Source organism: Eumetopias jubatus, unplaced genomic scaffold (genome assembly GCF_037043125.1).
Source record: "Eumetopias jubatus isolate StellerSeaLion01/CBP00866 unplaced genomic scaffold, mEumJub1_p1.0 scaffold_3, whole genome shotgun sequence".
NCBI lineage: Eukaryota > Metazoa > Chordata > Mammalia > Carnivora > Otariidae > Eumetopias > Eumetopias jubatus.
The window spans coordinates 71,995,006-72,019,320 of NW_028274809.1; the positions used below are offsets into that span (position 1 = coordinate 71,995,006).

The 24,315-nt window shown below is 43.8% G+C and overlaps 1 protein-coding gene across 1 annotated transcript in view; it reads right to left on the reverse strand.

The window, feature by feature from the left end:
- Nucleotides 1–24,315, reverse strand: part of TANC1 (tetratricopeptide repeat, ankyrin repeat and coiled-coil containing 1) — a 173,324-nt gene that overhangs the window by 61,891 nt on the left and 87,118 nt on the right. The window contains exons 4-6 of the mRNA XM_088021685.1: nucleotides 22,835–22,939; nucleotides 11,360–11,499; nucleotides 10,127–10,313 (exon numbers count right to left, since the gene is read on the reverse strand). Coding sequence (XP_087877811.1) covers nucleotides 10,127–10,313; nucleotides 11,360–11,499; nucleotides 22,835–22,939 — 432 coding nt within the window. The remainder of the gene's footprint in view (nucleotides 1–10,126; nucleotides 10,314–11,359; nucleotides 11,500–22,834; nucleotides 22,940–24,315) is intronic.

The window sequence follows — 24,315 nt, forward strand, 5'->3', positions numbered from 1 at the left end:
CACAGGCCCTCCCCCTGAGCCTGCCCCACTTCACAAGGTTCTCTCCCTGCCATCCGGTGCCAGAGGCAGCCCACACGGCTGGAAGCCCCAAAGCGCCATCTTCGTTCGGCACAAATAAGCCCTGATACAGATTCAAGGGGACAGGTGAAGGCCCAACACGTTTCCCCATACAACCCAAGAAACACACTGAATAGGGCAGCTCCACAGTCACCAAGGAAGAGAAGCTGGTTCCTAAAACAAGGACAGGCTACTCAAAAATACCGATTTTTCTTCCAGGCTACCAAATTCAAACTCCTAAGCAAGTTAACCAGTCACCTTCAAGTTAACAGACACATACACAACTACAGCAACATCTTCACAATGATGACTTAAAAAAAAAAAAAAAAAAAACCCTCCAAAATCTATGTGACATTTGACATTTTCTGGAGACTCGGATACTCTTTCAAATTCCCTAACAACTCAAACATTCTAGCATTTCCTTCCATCAACCAGTACAGATGCCAGCTTTTGTCAACGAAGACTTGCCACCATCATTCAGACGGGGGCTCTACCCCTCTTCCAACATACAGTATTCTGTTAAATGGGCAATTTATCAGGCGTCAAGTTTTATCGAGCCATGAGTTTAGGCTTCACTTCTCACAACTTAGTATTACTTTAGGTTTGTTTGGTCCTGCTCACTGATTCACACGTGCTACTTCTAACTTTCTGTATCATTTGAAAACTCCTTTTAACCAGGGACAGCACACATTCTCTTCCTCTGTAGTAAATGGCACATTTAACTAGACCTACTGGTGCATAGGGTCACACTACTTCCAAAGCATGTCCAACACATAGTATGACATACATGATCACCACAACCCTGGAGAAGAGGTAGACAGGCTGAGAACCATCAACCCACTTTACAGATACGGAACAGACTTGGGAGAAACTAATCTCTCTTGCTCTATATCTTGCTTTCCCTCCCTCCCTCCCTCCCTCCCCCCCCCCCCCACACACACACACGGTTAGTGGTAGGTCTAATACCAGCCCTTTTGCCTGCCCACGCACTATATTAAAACTCCCTTTGCCTTGCATAACTCTCAACAAGCCAGAGTTCTCTAAGTGTCTGTGACTAAAAAGTATTTTGCAGTTCATGAAGTCTCACTTGTTAAAAACAGTAGTCCTCAGGCAGAGGCTAGTGGAGAAAAGCCAGTCATGGGTGCACAGTAGCCGGGACAAGTTACCGGTTGACTAGGAGGTGGGAGAGACAGATAGACCTACTCAGTCATTAAATGTTTTGCTATATAAAGTACTGCAATAAAACAGTATTCCTTCTCCTTCCCAGCTTTGCTACACCCCATTCTTTGTCCACTGAAGGTTCTTTCATATGTTGAATGTATACTTGAAATAGAATTTTAAAAAATGAGTGTAAGTTCAGGGCCCAATAAGTAGTTTGGTAGGATCTAAATCAGGTTATAGGTTTAAAGGAACATTAAGAAGAAAATTACAATGAGTACAGTGTTAGTCCAGAATTGTTTAGGGACTAAGGGCCTCTGACATCAAATGGATACCACACAGGTAGAATAGAATTCATCTGTCTTTGAGATGGAGAAAAGTCATGAGGTAAAAAGTGCACAGGGCCTGGGTTCAAACTTTGGCTTCTCCCCCTCTGAGGACCTACAAAAGGTAAGTCTCTCCAGGCCAAATACTGGGAAGGGCACGTTTTTGTCTCTACATTACAAACATCAACTTACGTGTTTCAGTTTTTTTTTTTTTTCTTTTTAAATGAGAGAGAGCAAAAGAGCACAAGCTTGGGGGGGGAGGGGGCGCGGAGAGGCAGAGGGAGCAGCAGACTCCCTGCTGAGCAAGGAGCCCGATGCGATGCGGGGCTCCATCCCAGGACCCCGGGATCATGACCTGAGCCGAAGGCAGACGTGTAACTGACTGAGCCACCCAGGTGCCCCTGAGTTTCTCTTTATACTGGCTACTAGGAATTGTCAAACTTCCTACCCACTGAGAAGCAAAATGGAAACATCTAACAAAACTCACTCCCGACTTCATCTTTTCTCTTGTATTTTTTTTTATTGAAGTTTAAACGAATGTTGTATTAGTTTGAGGCATACAACACAGCGATTCAACAACTCAACACATTATGCTGTGCTCACCGCAAGTGTAGCTACCCTCCATCTGCATACAATACTACAAGCCCACTGACTGTATTCCCGATGCTGTGCCTTCCATCTCCATGATTTACTCAGTCCTTACCTGGAAGCCTGGGCCTCCCTCTCCCCATGCCCCCACTTCCCTCCCCTCGTTCACTTGCTCTACTCCCTCTTCTCAAGTCACACCTTCGTGGGGAGAAAAAAAATCTTATTTTGCTAAATGTCTATTTGTAAGTATTTCAAATCCACTGGGGAGGGATTAAGTATAAAGTAGCCGCAGGAAATCACAGCAGTGGCTACCATAAATATATTAGTGCTTACTACGTACGGGCTCCGTTCTAAGCCCTTGTCATCTCTCAGCTCACTGAATGCTCCGACCAGCCCCACGGGTGGGAAGCTCCGTAAGGCCTGAAGCCTTGCCGTGGTGCTCTGCACTGTTCTGATCACACCATACTATCAGAAGAATCTGAGCATGCACCCCAAATACATGCATTTACAAGTCATGTACCTGCAGTACCCTAATTTATAATACACACACACAAAAAAAACTTCTGAAGAGACTTTTCTAAAAAACCCAGAAATTGACTTTTTTTTTTTTTTTCCCCAAGCACTCCACAGATGACTGGTCTTCATTCTCCGTTTTCAAAGCCAGGGCTCTATGAAGAGAGTCTTTTGTCCTTCCCTGGGTTGTGGAGAAAATCAGACACAAAGGCAGGTATGTAAAGTGCCTAGTATCTCATGAGTACCCAAGAATGTCTTCCCCCCCCACACAGTGAAAATAAAGTAGCACTGAAAACACAAACATTTTTTAACTTCTATATTCAGTTTAATGGTTGACACAGAGTTTTAAAAGTTAAAACGCTGGAAAGATCAAATAAGAAAAGGACATAATGGTTGCTTAGAAAAGTGGCAGAAGGGGATGAAAAAAGAAAACCCAGCTTCTGCGGACACCGCCTTTGACCCGACAGAATAAAGATCACTAACACCTGTGAAAGGAGAAACCAGAGTCTAAATGAGACTGGGTAAAGAGCAGAGAGAAAGTGCGGGAAGCACCGTGCCCATTACCCTGGGCATCGTGGCCTGCCAGGATTCGCTTCTTCCCTTGTTCGCCCCCAACATCTTACACACGGTTGTGGCTGCCACGACATATTTGGGATTTCCCCAAGTGACGAAGGGAAGGATTACAGAGATGAAACCAGCCTGCCTGAAACCTTCAGACAGAAAGGCCAGACTAGGCTTCTCCCTCCGCGCCCCCTGCAAGCTAACCAACCACACAGGGAACAGAGGCGGCTGACCTGGAGGGACTGCTTTTACCTCCCCAAGCCCAGCAAGGAGAGGACTCCAAGAAGGTGGCCTGAGTTACCTCTGGCTCCAGGGGACTTTCTGGCTTCTTCTTCCACAGCTGCTGGGAGACCAAAGCAGGCCTGTGTCAAGCACCGCAGAGCCTGGCTCTCCTTCTGGCCTTGCCCAGGGGCGCCATGCTCGGGCTCGTAGCAGACAGGTCTCCGTAGCACATCTCCGCCTCAGTGCTCCTGGCATTGCGCAAGACACGCAACAAGCAGCAAGGCCAGGGACCCAAGCCATGGTGCATAGCAGCACCTGCCAGTCCCCTGGACTGTGGAAACCCCTCAAGGGTCAGCAGGGACAGGGAACTGGAGGAGGGGAAGAGGCCACACTGCCCACACAGTCTGACACAGCAGGTAGGAGCCTCCAGAGAAAAGCCCGTGGATTTGTACAACGTGAAGTTTCCTAGCTTTGCCTAACCTGTATACTGAAGGCATGGACACCGGAGCTTCAGACATAGTCCAATGACTCTGCAGAGTCGTGGACTCTTCCAGAAAAGAGCACAAGGCACTATCAGCGGTTGGTATTATTATGCACCTATAGCATGCATCTTCCATCAAGAGGTGTCGATCATGGCCATGTTTTAAACCCTTCTCAGTAACTGACAACTTGCCCAGGTCTCCAAGGGCAGACGACCACTCTTTGGTTCCACAGGTGGACAAGTTTTGAAACATACTGTACCTGAGCTTTACTGTACCAGTACTGAACAAACTTGCTCCTGGTACACAGTAGGTACCAATAAATGCTTGCTACACCCACAGAACAGCCGCCTGAAGAATCCAACCACAGCGTGAATGAATACAAGTACAGCAGGCATTCAGCAGGCCAAATCATCGCTACGGATTTCTTTCCCACAGTAAGTATATTACCGAATTATATATGTAAAGGCAAATTTTCCTCCTTCACCCAAGAGATAAAAAATTTAAAAAAAAGCTTCTATAATTAAGGATGATTTTTTAAATTGCAGGCAATGTAGCAAAATGAATATTAACACAGATCTGAAACACTCTAAACAGTTATTACCAAATCAATTTCAAAGCATTTCAGTTTAGCAGCAAGCAGGGCAATACAGGTGGCAACAAACTTGGATTAGCATAAAATCAAAAGGGCAGGATTTACAACAAGTTAAAAATGAAAATAAAATACAATTAATTCCTCTTTGTAGGCCTCTCTCCACATCTGATCAACTCCCTTGGGACACGAAGTCCAGGAAATAAAAGGAACCAAAGGTCTCTAGCTACCTCTGAAATCATTTTCATTTTACAAGCCTAGGAGGGAGTCAAGTCGAGGCTCAGGAAGATAAAAGTCAGCCCACAATAAACTTTTGTTTTAATATCCTAAGCAACCGGCCAGAAAAACAAACATTATCAAACTCTAGTAAGCACTAGCAGGACCTTAATCCAGTACCCAGTATTTCCTGCAAGCCACTTTTGCAGGAGAAATGTTTCTGTGAAGGTATTCCCTTGCCTAAGTTTACACCTGCCTTCCACCTTCAAAGGGAGAAAGAGCAAACGCAAACCACACCCTACCTCCCCACCAGAGAAAGGGGAAAGGCAGCAGAAAGAGCCTAAATTCTTTACCCTTTTCATATTCTGAGCACTTAATCTCCTGAGAGCTATCTGGCCTGGTGGAATATGGTGGCTCAGGCGCTGGGAAGCTGGGCAGGTAACAACACACCTGCTGTGTATAGGAGACAGGCCCAGTGGGGGAGATGTGGACACCATCCACTTGGAACACCCCTCCTCCTTCGTGGGGCTGGCCTAACACCAACTCTCAAAAAGAAACAGATCTGGGATACTACAAAAGTAATTTGGAGATTATAAATGCCAGCAGGTACAAGCAGCTAGTAGAGAAGGGCCTGGAAGGGACAGGTGACTAACTTTTAACGGTCTCTTACTCAGCCAGAATTTTTCTAATTGTTACCTGTAAGTCCTTCTCCTGGGCACATTTATTATTAATACATAGGAAGGATTTTTTTTTTTTAATCTTGATAGGAAGACCAGGTTTTGTTTCTCCTCATCCAATATCCATTCCCTTTCTTCCTAAATAGAAGAAAGTGTGCATTTTTTTAAACGCACACACACAATATTGATCATGATATGGACACAGACAAAAACTACACAGTATGTTTAAATCAAAAAGTGCTTGTTAAAACCCATTGCTTTCAGTGATGCTTTTTAAAAAACCAGACTGGGGGTGGCACCTAGGTGGCTCAGCTGGTTAAGCAGCCAACTCTTGGTTTCAGCTCATGATATCGGGGTCCTGGGATCCAGCCTGACATCAGGCTCCACGCTCAGCAGGGAGGCTGCTTGAGGATTCTCTCTCCCCTTCTCCCTCTGCCCCTCCCACCACTCGCATACTGTCTCGAAAATAAATAAATCTTTTTAAAATAAATAAATAATCAAATGGGCTTTCATACACATTCTAGTGAGTACACCTAGTTTTTTTTTCTAAGCTGAGATTAAAACACTTTACAATTTCCATTTGTTAACAGTTGGAAGCAAGTTTATTCAAAGGAGTGTCACTAAGAAAAAAATGTATTCTCAGGCATGGAGGAAACACCGATTAAAGCCACTTCTTTGCAAAGTTTTCCTTTTAGAGCAAGTTATTAAGAAGCTACTTTATGCTGATTGGGGATAGTTTCACATTTAGAAGGTCTTCACACTGCAAATTTAAAAAATCAGATACTAATTTCTAGGTAATGCCAACGATTTTAATCTGTCAAGAGTAGGAAATTTTACTTTCAAAATATATATATTTGTAGGGAATTCAGTTACGCCCATCCAGCTGAGACAGTATTTGTACATGACAGAATTATTATACTCCTAAAGAACATTTCAGGAACTGGCAACTCCTCAAATAGGATGAAGTGGGACTCCCCTCTGTATAACACAGTAAAGTTGGAACAGAGGGCATGGAGGTTCTGCAAAGCCCTGACTGACCTCTACAGAGAGACTGGAAGGGGTCCAATAAATTCTTCAAATGGTCATGATTCTGTCCTTTCTCCCACTAAGCCAGCCATTCCTCAAAGGAAAATCCTCTTCACCTGCAATGCATCAAAACCAGCAGGGACAGAACACAGGAAGGGTAGTCCGTGGCAGCCCTGAGAAGGCCGTGTGACCCTGTGGGAATGCGACCTTCCCTACATGGCATTTGTTGGGCAAAAATATGTAGATTAAATATAATCACCCTGATGGTAATCAGCTTACATATTAAGAAGAGGGCTCAGAATTTCTAAGGATGGGTTAACACTATTTGAAATTTCCCCCAGGTGCCCTAAATAAACAGTACTAAAACTGTACACACAGCTCTGAGCCCCATGTGGGCGCCTGCAGCCCCCCCAAAGCTCGTCACGCCATACCAACTGTGTGCATTTGTCACCAGCCCGCCCCTGACACCTTTGCCACTCCAACCCAAGCTCTAGGGGTGGACATATCTGAAACAACTTGAAATGGAAAATTCAATGGAAACTTCTTCCCCCTCTCCCCAGAGACTGTGGAATTTAGCAAATGGATCCTAACCGGCCTATACCAAGCAGCTGCCAGGCCTTCCAAAGCAGGAAGCCAAGGTATCTTCACCTTTATCTTTGCCCACTAAGATCACTGTGTTCTTGAATATTTTATTCTGTTAAATATTTAAGATGCCTAAAGGCTGCCGTTCCCAGGCTACACCTTATAAAAACAGTCATGTTCCTCAGGCGGAGAAAGCACACACCCTACCCCCAGCAATCACAGAACCACAACTGAGTCAAGATCCCTGCTCCGTGAGGAGGCTATGAAACCTGCGGACCCTGTACTGATTGAGGAGGAAGCGCTCTCCCTCCCCAGCCCCCCCAACTCCTGCCTTTTCAAAGAGCTGTGGCTACTAACTGCCCAGAGAGGAAATACCTGCCTTTTCTCCTTCCCCTCCCTACCACAGCCCCCATGTGTCCCTTGGGCATAGGTTCTAGTTCTGCACGTCATGGAAGGAGAGCGAACAGAGGAACATTGTCACCAGCACACAGCTCGCCTCTCAGCCACCTACAGTCCTTACTCCCTGCAGGAGACCAGCAAAGGCAGTGAGAAGCACCACCTCCAAAGCTGGGGGGACTTCATTTCCTCACGACTCCCACTTCATCTCAACTGTCACCGTTTTTATGTGAAGCTGAGCTAAGGGAACTTGTCTGACTGTAGCCAAGGAATGAAGGACAGCCTCAATGACATGAAACGTGTCATTTAACTTGAACAAGACACAGCTTACAATACAGGTGACATTAACAGACATGACAATGCCAACTTGGAACGGGAATCTTGCATAGCTTCTTTAGAAACCAACTAAACATTCTGTCCTTCGATACGACGTGACAGCGGCAACAATTCTTTTTTCCTTAATTTTTCATTCCCAACACCATGCCAGGAGCCCAGCAGATAGCCAGAATAATATAAATGGGAACCACCCCCTTCCCCTCCGTATGGAGACAAAAATAATAAAACAAGATCAAGTAAATTGAAGGAAAACACTGAGGTGCTATGAAGAGCATGTAAATAGAGGGACTAAGTGCTCTGGGATTGGATGGATGTATTCAACCAAGTTCTCATTAAAAGCCTTGGTATCCCTGCAGCTCAATCTTTCCTTTGGCAAGACAGAAAACCAAAACCAAACCGGCAACTTTTCTTTCCCCTCTTTAGAATACTTTTAAAATTGCAGCACTGTATCTCAATAAGAGAGAGAAAGGAGGGGGTGGGGAGAGAATGAATGTATGAGGGTCCTCTTTGGTCACTGAAAAAGCTTCTGTCACAACAAGACACTGGCTTGGTCATAATCAGAGGCATGCAATGCCGATGCCAGATCATATAATGAAGACAGAAATGGCTGTCCAAAAAACCGTGCAGCACTGAACTCCTTGAAGGCAGATAAACTGTAGGGAGGAGAGGACATTTCAGAAGAGTAAATGCCGTCAGGGGAGTCACCTGGCTGTTGCAGAACCCCACAGACCTGGCAGTGGAGGACAGCTCGGAGAGGGTGTGAGGACAGAAGTAACACTGGGAAAAATTATTTGGACTAAACGGCAGGTGGAGAAGCAGAGTTAGGTGGGAAGAGGAAATCAGCGGAATAAGTGAAAGCATTTAAATCTGCTACGAAAACCTCAAGCCACCACTTTAATGCAATGTCCAGAACCAGCTAATATCTACGGAGACAGATGGCAGACTACCGAATGAGCAAGGCTAGGGGTGTAAGGGGAATGGAGTGTGACTTCTAATGGCTACGGGGTTCTTTTGGGGGTGAAAGGTTCTGAAATCGGATTGTGGCAATGGTTGCACAACTGAACAGACCGAAAACAATTCAGTGGTTTAAATGAGTGAATATTATGGTATGTGGTTGCATCTCAATAAGATGACCAAAACCGAACAAAACAAAAACCTACCAGAGAGGCTGATCCAAGTGAAAACTGAGGGCAGAGGTAGCCGTCCTTATGCGAAGGGCCCTTGAGAAAGCTACAGTGAGGTCTATACCAGGGAGCCCACCACCCAGCCCCAGTGATCTCACAGATCTTCTGAGGCAACCTCCAAAATATGAAGTGCATGAACCTGCCACTTGGTTTTGCAAATTACACTTGAAGTAGCAGATGACTGAAGAAAATAAGGAGCTCAAATGTCATTCCCTTTGATTACATACTAATGTGGAAGTAAGTGGGGTTCAGGCCCTACTAGAACGTAAAATATCCCGCAAAGACATGTGCGTAAGTCAGAAAAAGGGAAGCAGCTGAATGTTCAGCAGAGTACCAATGTTAAACAGCAGTCCAGGAGCAGAAGAGGGCCCGTACAATCCACTCAGCGGTCCCACACATCTGTTATCTGAAAGGAGCCATGCTGGACACCTGAGACACACAGATGCACAACCCCACCTTCAGAAACGGAAAGGCACTCTGGGAAAGGATGTGAAAAGTAAGGGCTCTTTTCCCTGGTTGATTCTAATGTGTACCCAAGACCAGAAACTACTGAAGAAATCAGAATCCTTACTCTAACAGAGAAGGAAAGAAGTATGCAAAGAATTCAAATGTTATGCATGTGTTGACCTAGCTAAGCACCCTAAGTAAGAGTCGGGACTAGAATCTGTGTCTCCTGATCCACAGGTCAGGACAACCAAACCTACTGGTGTGAGTGTGGGTATGCGGGGGCACAGGGTGGACACCCCTAGAAAATTCTGGCCTCAAAAACAGTGGTCAGATCCCATGAAAAGAAACTAAAGAACAAACACCTGGAAATAAGTGAAGAAATAAATGACCTTGCAATGGGGCTGGGAATAGGCCTCGAAATGCAGGGATTTTATTGCCCAGTTCTATGCCCTAGTGGGACCAGATGCCCAGCAAATGGAATTAATCGATGAGGAGGTAGGATTTTGTAACTTCACACGTCAGGTCTGATCAGGAAATTTTTTTCACCCAATGAGCCCAGGGTTATAAAAAATAAACACCAAGGAACGTAAGAGCGGAGGCTTCATCAGCTCAGCTATCCGTGGAGCCCGTGCAGTCTGCAAAGAGCAGGGCAGCCCGGGCCGACCAACCTTCACAGACCACACTAAAATCTTCTGAAGAAGTGCCTGGTGAATGCTCTGGCCGACGTGCATCGAGCCGTCCCATTACCGAGCCGTGTGCTTCTTACCTATAATTCCACTGTCCTTGCTTTCCAGGGTGGAACTAGGGCTGCTAATGGTCTCACAGGGACTTTTGTTGGCTGCCGTCTTGCTGACACAGCTATTCAAGGTTGAGCAGGGGCTATCGGTGCTAGGAGATGCGGTGCTGCTTGTTAGTGTGGAGCAAGGACTGATGCCTTGGCTCAGAGCTGTGCACTGCAAGACGAATGGAAGGAGGAGTTAGCGCGGCTTCACACAGGACGCTTCTACACAGTCTTTTGTTTCTGACGCTAAAGCAATAAAACTAAAAACAGGAACATGGAAAACAGTCTTTAAAGTGAGGCGGCTTCATATATATATGTGGCCTTCCAAATTTTAAAAGAGAAATCTCTCTTCTGTCCCCTTCCCCTGTGATTTTTTTTTTTTTTTATTAAAAGGACCGTCTTAGAAATAATTTAGTGGGAACGCACATTCGTAAAATAGAAATAGCAAACAGGCAGACTTCCTTTCATTTAAAGTCTGCAGTAGACAAATGGGTTCTTTGACCTCTGTACGGAAAACCTGGGAACTCTGTTTTTGTAATGTTTCACAAGCACTGCAGCCTGATTCAATTCCTGAAGATTTATGGGCTCTGCGAGCAGAGCCAAGGGCTGGTGGCCACCGCCATCTCAATCAGTGCATGACACCCTCGCATAGGCCCTCCCGGGGGGCGGGAGCTCTGGCCCCTCACTGCCATGCACACGTTACCTATCTCCACCCTGAAGAGGCAGGCTGCTGGGTCCCTAGAATGCGGAATGCTCTCCCATGCACAAACCATTTGCTCGCATCTTATTTTGTCTCTGCCTCATCTCCTACAAATCTTTTCCTCATCCCACTGACCCTCCAAAATCTCAACCCTAAAAAAATGCACAGGAAAGCATATCCCAAAGCAGCCAGCTGAGGAGATTGGTGTTACAAAGATAAAAGGAGTATCCTTACTATGGGATTCTTTCATGCACTTAAAAGTCATTCAGCTACTCTTCCCTGGGTGGTGACTCGAAGGTTAATGTGGGTATTTTCTTGAGTTCCGCACCCTTCCGCCTCGCCCCACCTCCCCACTGCAGAAATCACAAACTGCTGAAGTAAATTTCAATACACAACAGCCCAGACTCCTTTGACTGAACAATGACTCCCCCACGCAGGGACCGGGAGAAGGCAGGTTATGGCTTCCTTCATGCATACTCTGAGCAGGTATGATAGGCAGTGTCTTCCTTGGGCATTACCATGGTCTCACTGTTTCCTTCAATGGTTATGTGTGTGGCACTTGGGATCCCTTCTCCCAGTAAAAATCCCAGCCTTGTCAACAGTTCTTGAGCTGCCGGCGAACAGCTCGAACAGCTCGGTTCATTATCGGCCTTTGCTTCTGGAACAAAGAAAGAAAACAATGAAGATGCCCCTCTGGGGAATTTCAGTTTTGCATCTGGAGGAGCTCGTGCTACAGCTGCTTGTCTGGTGCTTTTGTGTATTTTCATAAAATGCACAAAGTTTGACAATGCTGCCTGTCCTCTAGCAATACATTCTAATTAAGAGACTGTGACAGGTTAAGAAAACAGTGGAAGAGAAACTCCAAGTGCAAAGAGTGAAATATTTGACCTGAGTCAGAACACAGTGTGATTATATGATAGCAATTTTTATTTCCATGGCATGTGAAAAATGGGTACACCTCAGACACCAGAGGCAGAAAGAGGCCTGCCTTCGTCTTAACTCTCTAAGAGGACAGGGTAGCCAATGCCCACAGGAGGCGGAGATAAAGTAAAACCCTAGTGGCATGCTGGCAGAGCCCCAAGCTACTTAAATGTTGGGGTAAAACTGAAATCCAAGCTCTCATTAACTAAAACATGGGCAGGACTACTTTGGCGGGTTTCCACAGCCACAGCCAAGTCCAAACCAGGACTCCAACTCAAGGGTCAATCGTCAGGAATCCACTCTGAAACAAAGATTTTAAATCCCAGCGAAATGTGTCCTAAGAGACAAAGCCCAGTGATACACTCTGCTGTTCATGCGGAGATGGAGAGAAATCAGCCTGTATTCTTTGCATACTCCACGGTAATGCTAGATGCACGGTTAACCTGAAGGTCACAGCGCATGCTTGCAACATTTCCCTTCTCTGGCCCCCCCTAAGAAGCCGGTCATCTTGCTTTTTGCACTTAAAAGAATTCTGTTGTTGGGTTTAAATGTTGAGCTATAGGTTAACCTTGTATCCAAAAGCCTAAGGGAACTTAATTACGGGTGACGAAATGATGTATCATTCTAACACCTCTCATGTATTTTTAAATCAGCATCCATCAGGGAATGAAATAATGTATAAAGCAAACCCTGCTTACAGAAGTTAGAACTTAAGAATAATACGCAACCTGTAATATACTCACTCATCTTAATGTTTTGTTCTTTTTTGTTAATCATCTAGAGACGCAGACCCATACACTGATGAACCAGTTTTTCCTAGATGTGGAAATCTGCAGATAATAAGTCTTAGAAATACAACATGAGGAAAACAAAATAGCAGTGTTACCTTTGAGCTACAATATCATCACCAAAGTTCAATGCTAACTTTGCCTTTTATAAGAAACCGCAAAATCAAAACCAGTAGAGCTGAGAAGACCATTTGTATTATCCTCACTCACATACCAGTTTTGCTCAGTCATGCTCCCAGGATAGCAGCTACAAGGGAAACCAGGCTGGCGGTATCCTCAAGGAAGGAAAAGCATCCCGCCCCTTGCTTACTCTCAAAAGCTCCCAATGTTTGCACTAAGAACTGTGGTTTGCCAGCTTGGATTTTTTTTTTTTTTTTTTTTTTTTTTTTAGTTGCTCAACAAAACTGGAGGGGTAAAATAACCAAGGCTTGATTGTTCTGAGTTAAGAGAGCATACATGTTTCTGGATCATCTGTGTTAAACTCGTACCAGGAAGGGGCAGTGGCCCCAAGCCAAAGGGGTAAGAGAGCACCCCGGGGCAGGTCAACCACACCCAGAAGGCCACTCTACAAAAGGTCGCTTCCCACCAGAGAGTTCCTCCATATTTTGATTCCCAAAGTACTTGGGCATTGGGAAAAGCAGGGAGGAACCAAACCAAATCAGCAAAACCCAGGCACACCCAAGGGCTGAAACCACTTCAGAACAGAATCTGTCCCACCCTCCCTTGCCCCAAGGCTCAGGCAGGGCAGCTCTTTTATCTCAGGGGGCAGCTGGACCAGAGGGAGCCAACAGGATGCAGATGGCAAGAGGAAGAAGCGGGTAAGGGGGCGGAAGTCAGCAGTTTCTCTACTCCACACCTCCCTTTCCTTTCGACACAATCTCTATACTGCTCCCCAACTGTGAATGTGCCCCTGAATGTCTAGCTTCTGGTTCAACCTGAAACTCCAGGGAAAGCGCCAGAAACACTCCCAGTTGGCAGCAGCAGCTGTAGAGGCACACAGAGCTTGGCTGCCACAGAATTTACCGTGACGACAAATGAGGCCACAGCCCGTCGCTCACATGGGGCTCACTCTGAGATCCTGCATCCCACGTAGGTCCCTGGGGAATGGGGTGCCCCCTGAGGAGTCACTGCTGCCTTCACATTGTGTCTGCAGACAAGACACCCCAAATTGCCAAGGTTTTCATTAAAACATATATATTTATGCAAAGACAGATGACTCCTCATCTAAACCTTCCCCCTTCAGACGAGCTGGGAGCTGTGGCAATTCCCAGGTTTAACGTGTGAACTGACAGGACACTCCCCCAAGCTCATGATCAACTTGTTCTCTTAACCACTCAGTCTGCACTTGGAGGCCACCAAAGTTCCAAAACCCTGCCTGGGTTCGGGATGCTTGAACAGACGTTCTTTATTTCAGGTTTAGCAACCAGTAAGTCACTGCAACTTCATTTTGTCCAAAAGCTTCCCAACTGTCTTTTCATGTTATTCTCTTTTCTCAAATGTCATTCCAGTGACCTTCCCCTCAAAAGTCCCCTTCAGTTTGAATCCCTTAATCCACATCAAGCCGTCCACATTTCCCCCTAACGTACACAGCTTTTTCTCTCTGAACTTTTCATTCTGGCAGAAGGACCCCTGGGTGAAGAGTGACAGTGCCATTTTGGGAGAGATGAGTTGCCTATAAACTCACACTGATGCACTGGACTGTGAAATTAAAATGCATTTCTACTTCCACAGTCGATCACCAAATACTGAGATTTGAACAGTCAGGTAAGATTTCCTTAAAGCTCATTCTTACTCCAAAATGACCCCCAAACCAAAATCCAGTGGGACACTCTAAGTGGAAAGTATTTTCATTCGTGTAGTTAATATTAAATCACTCATCAATAAAAAGTGTACCTTACCCAAAACCAGCAGGATAAGAACTGGAGAGAAAGACATTATATCTCTTAGCAACACTTTACAACTCATGAATTTAAATATCCAAAGAATTTATGATGGCTGTATTTGGAGCTGAAAGAATAACTTCCTGGGAATCCACTAGTTAAGGAGAGAGTGATATTCTTTCCCAGTAATGTTTTCATGGAATCCTCAGTATCACACCATGATGGAATAATCAAGTGGAGAAAGCCAAAGCGAATTTCTTGGGTCACTTCCTGTCTCTTTGTAACCATTCACACTTGGACCTGCAGCACCAACCCTCAGGTACAGTCCATAAACTGACCAGCTCCTCAGTTACTGCCATCATAAAGTCAAATCCATTTGTGCCCCTTATAATCATCCCCCCATCCTTCCCTACAGTCTCAGAAGAAATGACTTCTCTCTACCAAAGCTCTTCTGAACCACTCACAGTGTGAACCTCTCTAACCCTCAATTTCCTCATGAGGGAAGTGGCCATAACCACTTCTTAAAGGTTTTGAGCTTAAAAAAAAAAAAAGGTGAGACAATACCTTGTACACCAAGCATCTTTGAGATAAGATGCTGTATCAAAGTTGGTCATTATTTATACCAACTCTAACACCAAGAGCCCACTTTCTATTATTTCATTTTCTGATTTCACAGATTCCTATCTATATTCAATGTGTTTATATTTCTCTTACCTAACAAAAAATAGTTTTTTGTTTATGACTTTTCTGCCTTAAATAACTTTTTTTTGAACTCATTATTCCTTCAAGACAACAAATTTCCTCCTTTTTCTAATTATCGAACTGTTCCCACTTGGCCCACGCTTACTGCTTTCTTTTTTTTTTTTTTTTAAGATTTTATTTATTTGACAGAGACACACACAGCGAGAGAGGGAACACAAGCAGGGGGAGAGGGAGAAGCAGGCTTCCTGTCGAGCAGGGAGCCTGATGCAGGGCTCGATCCCAGGACCCTGGGATCATGACCTTGAGCCGAAGGCAGACACCTAACGACTGAGCCACCCAGGCGCCCCGCACACTTACTGCTTTCACTTCTCACCTCATCATTCTCTCTTCGAAAAGTCTGACTCTGTTAGAACTGTCAGGAGGTCCCTGGGGATGACCAAAGATCATTCTATCAAGAGAAGCCCTTTCTCTGCTCTCATCCTCCTCAAACTCTAGGAGCTTGGACACTGTTGGCAAAGTTCAGCCATCCACTAGCATGTGACCTTGAGCAATTTACTTAATATGAGTTTCCAAAATAGTACTTCTGAATTGAGTCCGTTAAATGAGACACAGCCTTGATGGATGTTAGTCCTTTCCTCTGCTTCTAAATGTCCATGACCTGCTTCTTGTTAAACTTTTTGCCCTCCCTAACTTCTGTTCACAAGCATTTTCCTATTTCTTCCTGACTGTTCCTTCTCCTAAGGCACCTTCCCTCCTCGATTTTCCAAAAATAGTATTTACAGAGGAGCATCTACCCATGAACCTGAGCTGACTGCCATTAATTGACTTCTAGTCCTTAATACAAAAACGTACTTATCACACAAGTTATCTTTAAGCTCTCCATCCCATTCACCCTGTATTGAAACTGTATCAAATCTTACTACTTCCTCTTTCAAAATGTCTCCTGAATTAGCCTCTTTCTTTTCAGTCATACTGCCACTTACCAAGTCCTCATCCCCTCAAGTCTAGATAACTATCAGACTCTGGACCAATTTTCTCATCTCTTTTTATTTTCTCCCTGTCTTCCTTTCCTTCCTCATAGCCAGTGGTTCTCAAACTTTTTGTCTCAGGTTTACTCTTAAAAATTGAGAACTCCAAAGAGCTTTGGCATATGTGGGCTATTGATATTTATCATACTAGAAATTGAAACTAAGAATTTTTTTAAATCTATATTACTTCATTTTAAGTTCATAAAATCTACATGTTAAACATTTTTAATAAAAAATATTTTTTTCAAAGATTTTATTTGTAAGTAATCTTTACACCCAACATGGTGCTTGAACTTATTTATAACCCTGAGATCAAGAGTTACATGCTCTACCGATCCAGCCAGCGAGGCACCCCAAAAATATTTTCAATTTTAAAAAGTTAAGAATAGCATTGTTTTATACTTCTGCAAATTCTTTTTAATGTCTGATTTAATAGAAGACAGCTAGATTTTTCATGTCTGCTTCTGCATTCAATCTGTTGTGATATCTTCTTTTGGTTAAAGCATGTGAAGAACTATGTGGCCTCAAAGAGATATGTAGATGGGAAAGGGAGGAGCCTTCTCAAATACAGATATTCTTCTTTGATACCGCACCAAAATTTGACAGGTAGCAATTTCTTAAAGGTTAGCTCTACTCTTGACTTTGAATCTGTATGAATACACTTTTTGTACTGTTACAATAAAAAGTCAATAGTCTGTTACAAGCGTCAAATGATTTTTTACCCATGATTTTTTAACATCATGCATTGAGTAATTTGGAAAATATTGGTTTTGCAGACCTTGCAAGTGCTGACACATTTTATTATAAAATGCCAAAATATCACATTAATATCACATCTCAAATGAAAAGTCCTGAGAAGCCATCAAGCTCAAGGTGACAGATACAAATTCCCAAAAACCTAAGTTTTCACTTGAAAGGTCAAATTTTATCATTAGCAAGGAATCCCTGTCAGTTTGTTTTAATTAAAATGACATGCTCATTTTGTTCCTTTTTGAGAAAATGTGTGTCAAATACCCAATTCTGAATAACCATGGTTTGCCAGTCATTCAAGTAAAAATGGTGTTTCATTAAAAAATTGGCTAGGTCAGCTTGCAATTAAAACAATCACACAAGTGGTTTTCTTTGAGACCACCATCACACTTCAGCATGCAGAAGTGCTTTATGGAGACTTCCCCTTTCATCACACAGACTATTTAAAAGATCAGTCTAGGGTCAAGATTTAATAACCTTATTTTCAGTACTTTGTCAGGGATGTTACTCAGTGAGTTATTATTTTTAATGCTAGTGCATGGTGATGGAAAATACTATGCCTAACTCTAGTACAGCAGGTACCCCCACCTTGATGTGCACTAAGGCCTCAGTCTTACCAACAATTGCTTTTGCACCATCAGTGCAAATGTCAATGCAAGAGATATGGAAATATCTTCCTAATAATCATTACAAAAAGCGTTTTGACCTCACAGATCCTCAGTGAGGGTCTTGGGGATGCCTAGAAGTCTACAGCCTATACGTTTTTTCTTTAAGATTATTTATTTATGTATGTATGTATGTATGTATTTATTTATTTATTTAATTTGAGAGAGAGAGAGAGAGAGAGAGTGTGTGTGAAAGAGCAAGAGCCCAAGAGGGGGTAGGGTCAGAGGGAGAAGCAGACTCCCTGATGAGCAGGGAGCCCGGGGGGCTTGATCCCGGGACTCCAGGATCATGACTTGAGCCGAAAGCGGTCACTTAACCAACTGAGCCACCCAGGCGCCCTATAGCCTATACATTTGAGAACCTCTGCTTTAAGTCTTCAATTGTGCTAAATTCTCCCTTTTCTTTAAAATCAATAAAAAGCCATTGTTGTATACACCTCTCAATCTATTAACCATCTCTCATCTCCCCTTACCTGCTCAAAGCCTTGCAGCAAAAAGGCAATGGTCTATCCCCACCAATTCCATTTCCCTTTCACCTACCTACAATTTAAATTCATTCACCTTCACTAGCCTCCTGAAACAGCCCTGGTAGGCACAGTAATGTTGTCTTTTTAAAAGGCCATCTCCTCTTTTGATTTTCCTATAATTTTGAGCTTGCTAATCCTCCGTCCTACAAGGAGGAAAGGGGCAACTGTCACATCAGACACTCAGAGAGGAAATCCATGGTTTCCAGGATTGCTGTATGGTTTTGTGGGTTCTTCTCCTAGCCTTTCTCCGTTCTCTTCTCCCAGTGACCCTTTCCCTAGTCTGACACACCTCTCATTTCATCATGTTCCCTCTAAACCAAAGTTCATACCCAGAACTCTTGAGACCCAGTCTGATTTTCCAACTGTTCAGCGGGTACTTGTGCCTAGATGTTCCATCAGCATCTCAAACTCAACGTGCCTGAAACTGAACTCAAACCAAAACGGATGGTTCCCTCTCTTTCAGTGCCCCCTGAATGTCATCTCAAAGCCTTGAAGTCATCATCTTTGTCTCCTCTGGCTTCTAGGTCCATGCAATTTCTCAAGAATCTTCCTATTCCTCACCTCTTCCTTCCTGATCCTGTTCTAATTTGAGACCTTACTCTGTCTTATCTCACTACTGAAACCTCTTCCTAACCATCTCCCTGACCCTAGTCTCTTTCCTGCCCCCACTGCATCCTATACTTCGTTGTCAGGTAAATCTTAAGGTAATCAAATCCTTCCAACTCAGCTTCTCCACGGGCACCCAGCTTGGATTAGTCAACACTACTCCCTCTTTGCATTACAGTCACTCTGCATATACAGGTCTTTAATCCCCAACCAGATTCTAAGGCTCCATGAAGAAAGAACCTATGCTTGATAACCCATCTCAAATAGCATCTAAAATTGTGCTTTTCGTAGCATCAGAATTAATATTTACTTAAGGAAATGCAGAATGAACGGATACCCTACCTCTGGTCTCTCTTCCACGGTACACATACCAGACACATCCCCTTTCTGAACTTTCATCTAACTAAAAACTTAATCAACTATTAGTCAAATGGCATATCACCATTCTAAGAAGCTGGATGTCTGAAATAATCAAAAACATAAGGTGTCAGTACTTACTTAAACATATCTAAAAAAAAAAAAAAAAAAAAAAGACGCTCCTCCCAAGACAGCTTTGCATGTAATTATTCTGCTTTTTCATATGTGTTAGTTATACTTGCTAACTAGATTGCCAGAAGAAAAGTTTCATCATATTTTGAGATTGATCTTCACCAAGCAATGACTCATTAGACTAAAACTTTCTCATCCCACCCCATCAAAGCTTGCTCAAGTGGCTAATGACAGATGGAAGCAAACCTAAATGGATTATGGTTGCCCCTAATTCAAAGAAATATAGCTGTGATCCTACAGTAATTTAATAATCCTAATTTATCTGTTGTTTTTTAAAATTTTGCCTTAAGGCAGAGGTATTGTCTTGTGGGTAAATGACATTCTCCCCCTCAATAATATGTTGGTTTAGCAATAAGAAGTTCATTTGTGAAGAACATGTTCTGTATGACACACAGGCTATTGGAACTACTTGACAGAAAAGGAGGGATTGCATTTTGTTTGAGGAGCTCATTAAGTTATTCTTTTTCCCCCCGAGTAGAAAATGCTGTTTTTTCCAAAATATTTTAGAATATTGAATAAAGTAGAATATATTTCTCTAAAAAAGTTTACATTCACCTGGAAACATCAACAGATTGATTCTTTGCATATAATAAAAATATTCATCTGCCCATATCATACAACCCACTTTCCAGATGGCTAAAATATGCAAATCTGCATAAACACAATTACTTATAAATTAATGAACAAATTCAAAGTGCTCATTGGTTTTGCTTTGCTTTAAATTTCAAATAGCTAAGAATCAAGAATTTATGGAGCTAAACCATAAAATGAAGCAGCTTAGCCTGGGAAGAGTATTTCAAAGATTTAGGAGTAACTTGATATTTCATGAGCCTTTGGGAAATTTTGAAAGCATTTCACAAAGAGCTGTTTTCAATAGTTTGTTAGTCTGGTGAATATGAAATGCTGTCATTGACAGCATCCAGAAAAACATCTTAAAGATTAAAAAGAAAATGCCCAAAGGAAATATGAAAAGCTAAGACAAAATTTTAAGAGTTAAAACTTAAGTGATGATGCTTGATAGTCAACCCTAGAGAGTAGGGTTTGTCTACCATGCATGCTTGGGTTAATACCCAAACTCAATTAGTTGTAGTTTGCTTCAGCCTCTCCTTTAGGTTCATTGACCTGGACATAAAATTTACACTTTAATATGGCAGATTTAATGAACCCTACTGAAATGTAAAAGATGCCCTGGGGATTACAAAACACACCATCCTTTACTAATTGTCAAGCTGAACTGTGTTAAGCAACCACTTTCTCATGAACCAACAGATAACTGTGGGGGCTTCCACCAACATCATGGCTATCCACACGAGACCATATGCTTACAAACATGAACCATACCTCTTCCCCTTTTCCTGAATACTTAAAGGGAAAACGTACCCTATTTCTTAATTCTAGGCCAAACTTCTGGAAACTTCTGGTCTGTATTCAGAGCCCAGGTATGTCGTAATTTCAGTCCCCTTGGAGACAGACAATGCCGAATCTGAGGGCTCGGGTTTCAGGAGTGAGTGCACTTGCAAACTGCAGGCTATGCCAGCAATATCAATCTTTACACTTGAATCAGTTCACCAGGCAGCCAAGCAGTCGAGAAAGCCTCCCCCAAGAAAGATAGCTGATTCCGCCTTGGGCAAGAGGAGAAAAGTTGACAATTGGAACTTTTTTTTTTTTTTAAAGATTTTATTTATTTATTTGAGAGAGAGAGAACGAGAGACAGAGAGCACGAGAGGGAAGAGGGTCAGGGGGAGAAGCAGACTCCCCGCTGAGCAGGGAGCCGGATGCGGGACTCGATCCCGGGACTCCAGGATCATGACCTGAGCCGAAGGCAGTGGCTTAACCAACTGAGACACCCAGGCGCCCCAACAATCGGAACTCTTTTTAACCTCTCTTCTTTGCCCAATACAAATTCTAAATTTCTCCCCCACTCTTACCCCAGAGGGAGTCCTAAACCCTACACAGGACCTCAGTGGTATTCCCCACCAGGGAGAAAGGTTACATCATGGAGTCTAGGCCAGTCGAAACACCAAGGGCATAAACGACCAGGACTTCAAAGGCTTTGGAGGGTGGGGATGAGGGTAAGGGGTGGTTTATTCTGAAATGGGCAAATGGCTTGGTAAATCTGATAACTGATATTCACGTCAGAGGACCAGGTTTTTATTTTTCTTTCAAAATCCAGCATAGAAATGAGAGAAGAAATCTGAAAATCACCAAATGCCCACCACCATGAATTCACCACCAAGAGGGTCCTCATGTCTGTAGAATGGCCATCCTAACCAGACACCACTGGGGACTCTCCCCTCTTCAGCACCATGCACCTGGCGCCCTGCCCCTCCTCAGCACAAATCCTAGTTGTGAGCTTCTTACCCAAACCAAACAGCCTGGTGCCTGGACAGAAGGGAAAGAGTACAATTTCTCATGCCAAGACGCAGGCAACAGCACCTCTTCCCTGCCCACAACACCTAGCTCCTGGCCCCATCTCCTCTCCCACCCATTCCAAACTCCCCTTGCTGAGGTTTATCTTCTGCCAATTCCTCTTCCCAGCTCATTTTTAGGTTTATTTTCACCACCACCCTACTTATTCCATTTTCCTACCATGTCCTACTTCGTACCACTCCACAGTACATAACCACAGAAACACAAAATGCACACACGGTGGTTAGAACATAAAGGCGCTGTACCTCTGACTACCCACAATTAGGGAGAGGAGGATGCCAGGTATTCCAAAGGGGATACAGGGATGAGCTTTCTCTTTCACCATTACTACATAAACTGGTATCTACATTGAGGGTAAAATGGGCTTCTCTACATGAGCCAGGATTCCTAACCACATGTCTCTACAGGAAAATGGGATACAAGTTCAAAACATACAAATTAAAGACCATGGAGTCGTGAGTTGGGGACCCCTTGCCGCCCGGGAATGGAACAAATGGAAAATCCCCAAAATGATTTAAAAAATAAAGAACAATTAATACATCCATGAAATACTAGAGTTTGTAATGTCTGTTACACTCATTTCCAGATCTAGAAAAAAAAGGTATAAAATATCTTTACTAAAAGATTTCAATTAATTTGGACTTTTATTTTATTCTGGCTCTTAGTTCAACATTCCCTAAAGAAAAACTTTAAAAAACAAAAAGCTTTCAAAAGCTACCAAACGCTTTTAAGAAGGCTAGTTATCAGAAGCTTGTCCAGTGAAAGTGTCAGCTTTTCAGCCAAAGCCTGCTGAATACTCCAAAACGATGGACTACCAAAAAAGCAAAACAAAAGAGTGCTGGAAGCCGTCTACTGTCTGGCTTTCCTTATCTCCCCATGCCGGGGAGGTCAAAATTGAGAGGAAATAAGGCTCAACCCTTAAACAATGCATATGCACCCACTCGACTATTCCTACGCGGTGTATATAATTCCAAGAATTTACATTAGCTCAACAGATCTCTGGAACTGGCCGAGGGGGGAAAAAACCTCCCAAATAGAATTCAGTTTGGCAAAGCATTCCTACAAGAGGCACTCAAGTTTCACTCAGAAATGGAATGTCATTATGTAAAATCTTTTGGGGTGAAAATCATTGAAAACATATTCTTACCATTCTCATTGGGCTCTGCTGCCTTGGACACTTCTCGGAACGGGATTATAACTGCATCTCCAGGCACTCTGGGGCTTTCCACATACTTGGGCTTCCTGACGGGACCTGCAGTGGAAAAGATCTGAGTGTGGCTAATTTTTTCCAGACGCAAACAAAGCTTCGGCATGTACAGCATGTGTCCTCACCAGGACCCAAATATGCCTCAAGGAAGAGCCGGCCCCTTCTCCTCCCTTGAACACACACACGGTCATTTCAGTACAGACGCGGGAACGTCCAGCCTGGGCTGCCAAAGCAGGAATGGGTAAGCTCAGTTTCGAGAATGTCAACTCTGACAAAAACAAAAACAAAAACAAAAGCCGCTTTTTTGCCGTGAAGACTCTATAGCTGTCTTTGGTGTATGTCAAGGAAGCGATTTTGACATGTTCAAACCTGGACAGCTTCTGGCAACAGGTTTTTTATTTGGAATCTGTCTCTAACTGGGACAAAGACGATTGGGTTGCTTGCTATCTCCAAAGTCAGGAGGCAAGGATTACAAACAGCCAGGCTGTACCATCAACACACTCCGAGCGGCATTTTATCACACTGGTGACGCACTGCAATTGTGTGGGGCACAGAAGGCGATGGCGTTCTTGGCACATGACAGAGCCGCCTTCAAAAAGGCACAGCAGCCAGTCCAGCATGCAACTCAGGGACACGAGAGAGCCCGTCACTCCTATTTCTCACCTTCCCCTCCCACCTCAACTTACCGGAAAATCTGGGATTCTCAGTGAGACTGAATTGACCCTTTACACATTGGTGGTGGCAATGAACAGGGGCAGTCACTTCGGAGAACAGTTTGGCAGTTTCTCAAAAGGTTAAACACACGGTTATTATAGGGCCCAGCAATTCCACTTCTATACTCACACATGGTGGCATTATCAAGAGCCAAATGCCCATCACCTGATGACAACAGAATGTGATCTATCCATACAGTACTGGGCAACAAAGAGGATGGAGTACTGATTTATGTGACAGGAGGAAACCTGAAAACATGATGCTACGTGAAGGAAGCCAGTCCCCATGAACCACATATTATAGGGGTCCATTCGTATGGAATATCCAGAACAGGCAAATTTATAGAAACAATGAATCGTTGTCAGGGGCTGAGGGATATGCAGGCTAGTGGGGTGATGGCTAAAGGGCATGAGACTTTTTTTTTTGACAGAGAGACACAGCGAGAGAGGGAACACAAACAGGGGGAGTGGGAGAGGGAGAAGCAGGCTTCCCGCCGAGCAGGGAGCCCGATGCAGTGTGGGGCTCAATCCCAGGACCCTCATGACCTGAGCCGAAGGCAGACGCTTAACGACTGAGCCACCCAGGCGCCCCAAGGGCATGAGACTTCTTTTTGGAGTGACTAACATGTCCTAAAATTAGTGGTGATGGCTGCACGACCTTGGGAATATACTAAAAATCACTAGAGTGTACACTTTTTAAATGCATTG